This window comes from Nematostella vectensis, chromosome 2 (assembly GCF_932526225.1).
Source record: "Nematostella vectensis chromosome 2, jaNemVect1.1, whole genome shotgun sequence".
NCBI lineage: Eukaryota > Metazoa > Cnidaria > Anthozoa > Actiniaria > Edwardsiidae > Nematostella > Nematostella vectensis.
In genome coordinates, this window is record NC_064035.1 from 9,817,778 (window position 1) to 9,827,248 (window position 9,471).

The following is a 9,471-nucleotide window of genomic DNA, read 5'->3' on the forward strand; positions in this document are numbered from 1 at the left end:
AATTGCATAGCGTATGCAAAGCAGATTGCTCTACTGCGCTGTATGGTTTTATCCGAATATTGGGGTATGTGGTAAATAATGCCTGAGTTCATTTTGATATTCTTTAGAGCTTGACCGATGTAGGAGTAAATACTGTAGGTTCATCTGGTATTTTGGGTATTGTCAATATTGCTGACTTGTTGCCCTATAACCTGGATAGCTAGTACTAGCTATATCAAATGCACACAATGTCGCGGTTCACTTTTTTAATGAGATGATTTATTTGTACACAAATACGTTTGCAGAGTATGAAATACCAGCAAAAAAAAAAACAATCAAATGCGGGGCATCCGGCCGCATTTTCAATCGTTTTATAAAATCTAATCACATGAAATTGCGAGGCGAGGTCTAATTCGTTGATGCCCATACTGCTACTAGGGTGTTTCCCAAAGAACCTCGACCCATTTGTTAGGTAAAATAACAGCCTGATCATAAAAATGTTTATGTACCGAAATAGGGGAGGAGGTGGGTCGTATTTAGGACAGTTTAACTGTTAACAGATGAGAGCTGGCGAAACACTTCCCCGGAATTCCATACCCCATCTGCCAGCCAGCCGAAATTCATTCATATAAATACTATTCACAAAGCGCGCACGGCTGGGTGAGGAGGGGTCCACCAGGCACTGTATGGATGGATATTCCTGGACATCTACTGGATTGATCTACTTCACAGACAAACATAAGTATGTCTGTATAGTATGGTAGAAAGCGACCCTCACGTCGCCTCGATCGCATCGAGGCTGTTTTGACGATGTAGCGCGTCCGTTTTGGCGGATTCAATTTCGCTAAAAGAAGACAGAGCACGCGTTAATCAAATGGCAGGGAAAAGGTATTCAGGAGGAGCAAAGAAATGGATTCACAAGTATGAAAATTGAGTGTAAAAAAAAATCCCTTCGGTAATTAACAAAAATATCTCATTTTTGCGCGAGTCGAGTTGCGTGACTTTTGTTCATGACACGCTGTGACGTCTTCTGTGCATCTATTAGAGGACAGATGCACGCAAAAATGAGATCTGTTTTTTACAACAATAAAAATGTTCTCTTAGACTCCGTCCCCACGTTTCCAAAAAGGTTTCGTTTTCAAACGAAAACGGATACGTGGGGACGGGGTCTTACATTTCACTTTCGTTTTTTGGGAGGGCGCGCGCATGCTGATGCCAAGCCAGCGTGTGTCCTTATAACACATGGTCCCTCGACCAATCAGAGCGCGCGATTTACGAGTGTCGTTGTAGAAAGACCAATAAAACATACACGAGGGAGACCTTCAGACAGACAGACTCCGACGGACACACACGACAGAGACCTCACCTTAGACTGATGCTGATATTGGAGAGACTTGTGGATTTCAGCGCGTTTGTGCCGCCAGGTGCGTTGACCGCCGTCGGCGAAAATGGTGCATTCCCACGTACAAGACTATTCGACAATAACTGACTAGAAGTGCTTGAATTGAGAGGAAAGTTCAAGGCATAGACAGCTTTCATGGGTGCAGTGGAATAGGCGCTCTTGGTGGGAGTTCCACCAGATTGGTTACTCGTCCATGCCCCATACGAGGTTAAAGTACTTTGTGTTTGACCCGCAATTGGTCCATTAGGCAAAGAATGTCGACTTGCAGTAGATAAATTTAAACCGACTTTGCCATTGCTAGGGGATGTGTTTAGTGAGAATTTAGAGCGTGGCTGTGAAGAGAAGCTCCTATGCAGTCTTGGTCGCGGTTGACCGCTGCTTGTAACGTCAGAGTTTAAGTCATGATTGTTCGATGTAGATAATTCCGCTTGTGATGTCGGCGTTCTTGTGGGCGATTTCGGACGATAATGCGGTCTAAAATTCAAGATAGAGTGATATGATTAGAACATTACCTTAAGTGAAAGCCACACATAACAGTATCGCCTTTGAGCATGACAGATCCTATCAGTAACCCTTGTGAGATGTATACTTACATGGTTAGTTTTTTCCAGCCAGTCAAATGGTCGTAAGGAAAAAGCCCATTAGGTAAATTGAGTGTTGATGACGATGAGGCATTCAGTAAGGACTCTAGATCATCTAAGTTTTCAGAAAGTGGAGTCCAGGCACGATCAAAGTAGATCCTGTAAATCAATGGGATATGTACAAAAAATTAGAGATTGTTAATCGAGGGTTCAGTTAAGTAGGGATGAAAAAACCTGTTTGCATTGTGGCTAATCGACAGCCACCTTTTATTTGAAGCTTTTTGCCAAAAATAATGGATTTGGGCAAATTATCTTGCCCAAAGACTAGCACATTCTACCTATGTATTTCAGTCGAACACCAGTTTTTGGTGTATTGTATTTAATCTTCTGGTTCACGATCACGACGATTTGGGCTTTTTGTATTTATTCAAGCATTTAAAAGATTGTCATACCTTCCTCCTCTGCCTACTCTGCGGCGTGCGAATCCTATCAGTCTCTTTGGCGATGATATCGAAGTGCAACTATATCTAAATCTCTTATCACCAAGGCCTCCTTCTGAAGGGTCAGACCATGGATATGGCATCGGAGAATCAAATCGTGGCTGCAAAAGAACAAAGTTCTTTAGATACACTGTCCTGGTGGATAAATTCTAAAATTTGTTTGCAAAAATAGACATTTATGTGACAGGTATAACTATGTTTGTATGTACAACAGTGAACTCCTTCAGGCATAAATCAAGGTTAAAAGGCAGGTACCCTTTTTTTTATTAGGGTGGCAACTGCAGTTTTAAAAGACCAAGTTTTTATTCATATGGCAGCTGAAGCTCACCGGTAAGTATTTGACACCCTTTTTCCTTTTGAAAGCAAAACGACCATCTGGGTTGTCCTCATCTTCTTCAGGCTCTGATGGAAGCTCCATCTAAAAGAGCGAATGGTCATTTTAACCCAGATACATATAATCTTACATATATGGATATGGTTATTGCATCAAGTCTTTTAAATCATACCAAAGTGGGTGAAAGAGGGCCAAGGTCATCTTCATTCTCACTGAAAATGGCTTGTCCTTCAGAATGAACATGAGCCATTCTTCCACTTTTGTACCTCTTGAAGCTGGTACAATAACAAACAGCAATTAATGAATACACCTAAAGAATATCTCAATACATATTAAGTAGCTAGAATGGTTATATTTAACAATTGCTTCTTTTTGGTTGTAGAAATTCAAAGCAAGTTCTTTACCCTGCTTCAAGATAGTAGTTGTCATTCTTATGAAGTCTAGCTCTCTCCTCTTGTTTCCGTTTCTTCCAAATTTCAATGTCTTTACCACCCTCGGTGTTGGAGCCAGGAGTAAGGTTTTCTCCATGAACACTGGAGACGGGTACAGAGAGGTTGTTGGCTGGTGGCTGATAGCGAATCAGGTCAAGACACTGCTGTAGAATCTGTCCCGTGAAGTCACCGGCAGCATAGCTATAAAACAAAGGAGATCAGATTCAAAAAATGCCTACAGGCCATAATTATCATGACACTAATACAAAGCAAGTACAAGGCAACCTTACCGTTTTTCAAATATCTCCACAGTCAAGGCCAGCATGTCCTTTTTTGTCTGCTCTCTTCTCTTTACCATATCAAGGATAGTGCTATGGTTAAACAACAAAATTAAATACATGTACAGTAACCCTGGCCAAGGTTTTAACCACACCTTCTCGTCAAAATGATATAATGCCCTTATTCAGTACAGTATCAGTTATAATGTCAATACACCAAAAACAAATTTTCGTCTTTAATAAGACTTCTTCAGGGCAGACATCTTATATTAGATGTAGGGGTGCTATTGGTAGGGTACCTATGGTGGCTTATAGGAAACCTAGGAGTTTAAAGGATATATTTTTGAGTCTGCCCTGAAGAAGTCTTATTAAAGACGAAAATTTGGCAGAGTCGATTTCCAGTTTTTGGTGTATTGTATTCATTGTTCTGGTACGAGATCGCGACAGTTTGGGCTTTTTGATTCTATCAGTTATAATGTCATTATAGTAAAAACTCAACTGCTTTTATGCCATGTACTATATACCATGTACCATGTACTGTAATTTACCATGCTCTCTTGAGGTCCCGCCTTAACTTGAGCATCCTCTCATATCCTGCCTCATCATTTTTGCGATTCTGTTGAGAAACAAAATACACCAAATGACTTACACAATTGCAAAGGATCACATCATACATTCTAGCAGAATAACTACTATGTGGTCAAAGTTTTCTCAACGATTAGGCTAAAAATTTAACAGTTAACTCGAACATAAGAAGCATCAATCACTAAATTGCACATACCTTCCTAGTTTGCATTTTTTCTGTTCTTCTACGAAATGCAACATAGGGGTCGCTGACTGAGGTGCCATCTCTCTTTTCAGCTCTTACTTGCGGTATTAGACAGATTGCTGGGTCCGACTGGGCACACAAGAAATCATAAATTAATAATTTAAACAACCAAAACATTTTAAAAGAAACAGCCTTATCAATAAATCATAGATTAATCAATTCGTCAATCAAATCAAACAATAAAAAAACTACTGTATCCTCTTGATCATTTAAACAGCCAATCATTTGGACAGTCAATCAATCAGTCAGGAAGTTAACCAATCAGTCTATTGGTGGTCAGTCAGTCAACCAATTAGTCTATTGGTCAGCAATCCGTCAACCAATAAGTCTATTGGTTAGTCAGTCAGTCAACCAATCAGTCTATTGGTGGGTCAGTCAACCAATTAATCTTTTGGTGGGTCAGTCAACCAATCAGTCGGTCGGTCAGTCAACCAATCAGTCTATTGGTCAGTGAATCCGTCAACCAATCAGTCTATTGGTTAGCCAGTCAGTCAACCAATCAGTCTATTTGTGGGTCGGTACGTCAACCAATCAGCCTATTGGTGGGTCGGTCAGTCAACCAATCAGCCTATTGGTGGGTCGGCTGGTCGGTCGGTGGGTTGGTCAGTGGGTCAGTCGGTCAGCCAGTCAGTCAATCAATCATTAGCATTATTACAAACAAGGTGAAACAGCCTGGCAGTTTAACCCATTCGCTCCTGAAATAATAGCGCGCGATTCACCCTCTCCCTGGGAGTTTTCATGAGTTTTGCAAATTCGCTCAAGAAAACAAAACACATATGCGCAGTAAATTGTGAGACAATATTACATAAAAGCAAATAGTGCATCTTATTCAGAAAAAGATGAGGAATCCGATGTTGTAAAAATTAATCTGTAAAGAACTAGGAAAATATAAAAACTAGACGATTATTTAACAAGTTTATTGAAATTTTATCAATTTAGTGAACACGAAGAAACAAAACACAACTTCTTATGACAAAATTATTTTTTTAATAAATACATAAATCAATACAATATTTTAAATAAATGTACTCGCAGTATTCCTGAATACATTCCGTGAGTTTATTTCATAGATAAGATTTGAAGACTTGGTAAAACAAAGACATTTTATCAACCAGTTTTAAGATTTCAAAGTGCGTGTTCTGGACACAGCGACGGTTGAAATTTCTATTGATGTTTCATGTTTAGAGAACACAATCTTAGTGCTCTCCGTGGATTTCCTAAACTCACAATTAGTTCACAACATTTTCAATGCATTATCAACTGAAAGTATTGATTACTTATTGATTTTCCTTAATTTTATTTACCAAGAACGGAGGAATATAGAATTGATTCAAATCGTTTGCACGGATTTTGTTAGTCAAATCTATCGTTCTCAAACAGAGCAAAAATAGAACATGCAAAATATTCGGTATATCCATCTAAAAAACCCTTTGTGACAGCCTTGTTGCCTTGCAGATGTTGTGTGATCCAGTAAAGGTTATTTTTGTACCATTTTGACCTCATGAAATGAGTATTTTGAAATAAGAGCAACCACACGTGGTCTAATTATTGAATTCACACAGGCCTGATTTAGCCAAAATAAATATCATGATACAGGTCTTACTGTATCACAAAAATAAGAAGCCTCCATCCATACAGCAGACTTTTAGTGGGTAAATAATTCATTCTCACCAGACTAGAGGCAGTGTACTTCTTGAAACATGGCAAAATCTCCACTGTGAGACTCCAAGAGTTAAATTTCACTGTCAGAATCCCGCGTGAACTCAGATGTCTTTACGCACTATTCCCTGTCATTTTTCATTAAAACGGTCCTCTCATGGGCTGTAATTATCCTCTCTGGAACTATCGTGTCAAGTTTTCTAATTATCTTTCCTTACCAAGCCTTGAAAGCGAGAAAATAATGAAAGTATTGCGATTTTCAAGGGCTACCGGGTCTCTAAGAATTCAACATGGCGGTCGCGCGAGACAAGTGATTTCACTACAAGGCATTTTTCTATTGTTCGGTTGCTAGGAGATGCGCAAAAGAGCTCATTTGATTGGTCAATTCTTTGTCATGCTCCAGTTGAATTTGCAAAAGCTTTACTCGCCAGGGAGGGGAGCTAGAGAGGTTTATCTTGCGTGCGCTAAAAACGGCCGGTACAGGCCGGTTCAGGGAAAAAAGCAGGTTTTTCCAACGGCCGGTACAGGCCGGTTCAGGGGTCAATGGGTTAAACAGCAACAAATGCAAGAACAAAAATGAAAAAAAAAACTCACAAGTTTTTGTCTTTTCTTTGACCAATACTCAAACACAGGCTTCATTAGGTCTTCAGAGCTTTTCAGGAGAGATTTGGCTTCATTGTAAGTCATTGCTTGAGCACCCATTCCTTTCTCAAGAGTGTCAATCATTTCTTCAAACTTGAGGTGTGTGATCATTTCCTGTTAAATTACAATTTCATAAATTCCTACAATAGTAGTAAGTTGTAAGATTAAATGATGGGAAAGTAACCCGATACAGACTCCATCAAGCAATGGAGATCAAGCGCCCGTCACCTTTTTCTTGTTAAAATTCTTGAGCCACTCTTCATCCTCCGAGTCAAGATCATAATCAGGAACGTCTTCCTCCAGGCCACAAGCTTAACATGGAAATCATATAAATTAAGATCCTGTATTGGTAGCCTTTCAGAGGCCTAACAGTGGGAGGGTGTTTGCCGACGATATAAAACCAAAATTAGCCACTTTCTTGCTTTAAATAATTTCCAACTGGAAACTGGAAGGTAAATAATTTTAGTTCCATCGGAACTGATCAAATTTGATGAAAAAAAAAAAAAGGTGAAAAGTTGAGACCATGGACCAGACTACTGCACACAAAAAACACAGCAAACCGCAAGAAACTCTGCTCTGTAAGCGGTGTGCACATTTCCATAAAAACCTGTGACTTTTTTAAGCAGTTAATGTAAATTTTTCTGAGTTAATTACTGGGTTAACCTTGAAACAAGATTAGCTAATCAATATCATTACCACTTCTTATCAGTGTTTTGCTTGTAAGAAGCCGCTCCAGAGTAACACTCTCAAGTATTAGACATTATAACAAAACTAAGTCCTTATGGCAGAACAGGCTTATTTCCAACTGAAATCATACACTGATGTACCTTGTACATGGATATACTGCTTTGGTTGTTTGAATGATGCTTTGTATAGATTGGGCACATTTTTCATTTCTTCACTTTCCGGAGTAGGAATTACAAGCTGTTGTGTATCTCCATAAACTTGTTGTGCAGATATGGCTCGTTGTAGATGGTGTTCCTAAAGAAGGGTGCAAAAATCCACAACATTAACAATTAGACTCATCTTGGACAGGAAGTGGTATGCTGTTGCAATCTATAATAATAAAAAAGAAACTCTAAGTATCAAAATCTGCCTCAAACCAATAAGAAAAAATATATATATTAAAATCTAAGTTAAAAAATTATAAAACAAAGATATGTAGAGTACTTGACAGTTATCTAAGTAACAATTTTCAAATATAAATTTATATATATATTTTTTTTGTAAATATCAGCGGAAATTCTATTAAATCTGGTATATTTCCTGTCCCAAGTTTAATAGTATTCAAAAATGGCGGGGTTTTCGCTACTAGATCACGTGAATGAGGTCACTTAAAACGAGCGTAAAAAGCTGCAAATACATCGATATAGTGTCCTGTTCATAATCCAAGTAACATAATTGAGTGCACTTTTGAACAGATTTTGCATAGCATTAACCTCTTCCAACTCGGGACAATATAGGGCTTTATACGAAGAAATTAGTAAAGTTGGAAAGTTGTTATTTTCCATAATATACACACCGATTCCTCCTCTTTCTCCATTCCGGTCGGCATCTGAGGAACTGCGCGGTTGATGGTGGTGAATTCCGTCAGGTCCGGCAGTTCCTCGGCTTGGTAGACCGGCAGGGCCTTATTGGAGTCGAGCTGCCGAGCCCTGAATGACAATTTACTCATCTTGGTACTTTCTCACCCGACGTGCGGCGCTCAAACTTGCAATTTACAACCCTGCACTAACAGCGCAGTCGATCAATTTTCTTCGAAGTGGAAATTAGGGGTGTCGATCTAAAACATTGTGAGGTTATTGGTGTATAAAATCGCCTTTTAAGACGAATTTACGCGTATTTTCTTGTTGGGATCTCGATTTCTCGGATCCATCATGGCCGCCGAAAACAGCTCATGTAGTACATATTACCCGACATGCACCTCACCAAACATGTGCGTGCGCATGAATCTCATGTCAAATTCAGTTACCGCGGGCTCATGCGCGCGCTTTTTTGTTCCCCGTTCTTTTGCAGAAACCATCTTTTTTTGTCTTTTCGGTGGTGTCTGATAACTGTGATAAAGAAGGTGATCCAAGTCGTCATTCCCGCTAGAGTACGTCAAATGCAGAACTCCGTAAATAAAAAAAAGTGCCGTAAATAAATTTTGATCGTTTTAAAATTAGTTAAAAATAGTCCGAAACGGCGAAGAGTTTCATAATATTTGTTTCCTACACCCAAAACAACGACAAAAATTTCGCGCGCGCGTAAAAAAAATGTAACAATACCTGAATTTTTTTTTGCTTCAAAATCTTTCCAGGGTCTCAGACACGCGCCTTGTATACCGCAGACAGATCCTAGGGATATTTTTTTCCGCCTTTTTACTTTACTCAACAGACATGTGTACGTTTTTTAATGTAAAACCACGTAAGAATGCTATCTGCCTGATTAAATCCATTATAATCCGCCAAACAATATCGACAATAAAATAGTCTTGTCCGGGAACCTAAAGACCTAAATATTTTAATACAATGGCAATACAATACTGTATTACATCGTATTAGTATTTTATTATCGCGAGGCGTGACCAATGCGCTGCCCAATTTCACCTCGGAACAAAATCATTTCGGAACCGAAATCATAACGACAAAGCAATATACGTGACCCCTGTAATTGAAAATTATTTTTCTTGAATTTATATAGCCTTTTGTTGCAGGCCCGTACCCAGGATATTTTTGGGGGTGCGAATCCGAAAAAGTGGACTTAATTTTTCCGAAAGGTAAGGGGGGGGGGGAGTTTTCTGATAAAAATCCGACCAACCCCTAAAGAACAAAAAGGGACTCTTTTATACCATTGC

General features: G+C 39.2%; 1 protein-coding gene and 1 long non-coding RNA gene across 2 annotated transcripts; one reads left to right on the top strand and one right to left on the bottom strand.

The window, feature by feature from the left end:
- Positions 1-230: 230 nt before the first annotated feature.
- LOC5521322 (enhancer of polycomb homolog 1) lies at positions 231-8,551 on the bottom strand. The gene is made up of 14 exons (XM_001640959.3): positions 8,158-8,551; positions 7,463-7,616; positions 6,864-6,946; positions 6,588-6,749; positions 4,287-4,403; positions 4,054-4,121; positions 3,518-3,598; positions 3,201-3,428; positions 2,969-3,071; positions 2,791-2,880; positions 2,415-2,563; positions 1,975-2,121; positions 1,346-1,855; positions 231-823 (listed from the first exon to the last, which is right to left on the bottom strand). The coding sequence occupies exons 1-14, from the start codon at positions 8,308-8,310 to the stop codon at positions 754-756; spliced, it is 2,115 nt and encodes a 704-aa protein (XP_001641009.1). The 5' UTR covers positions 8,311-8,551; the 3' UTR covers positions 231-753.
- On the top strand, positions 2,557-3,429 carry LOC125561022. The gene is made up of 2 exons (XR_007307019.1): positions 2,557-2,792; positions 3,179-3,429. It is a non-coding gene; the product is annotated as an uncharacterized LOC125561022 (long non-coding RNA).
- Positions 8,552-9,471: the final 920 nt, after the last annotated feature.

Excerpts from the sequence above, each read along its gene's own strand:
- LOC5521322 (XM_001640959.3), bottom strand. The coding sequence starts at position 8,310 with ATGAGTAAATTGTCATTCAGGGCTCGGCAGCTCGACTCCAATAAGGCC. Across the intron at positions 7,617-8,157 it reads TGGAGAAAGAGGAGGAATCG|GAACACCATCTACAACGAGC; the intron begins GTGTGTATATTA and ends ACCCTTCTTTAG. Across the intron at positions 2,122-2,414 it reads AGAGTAGGCAGAGGAGGAAG|GATCTACTTTGATCGTGCCT; the intron begins GTATGACAATCT and ends ATTGATTTACAG.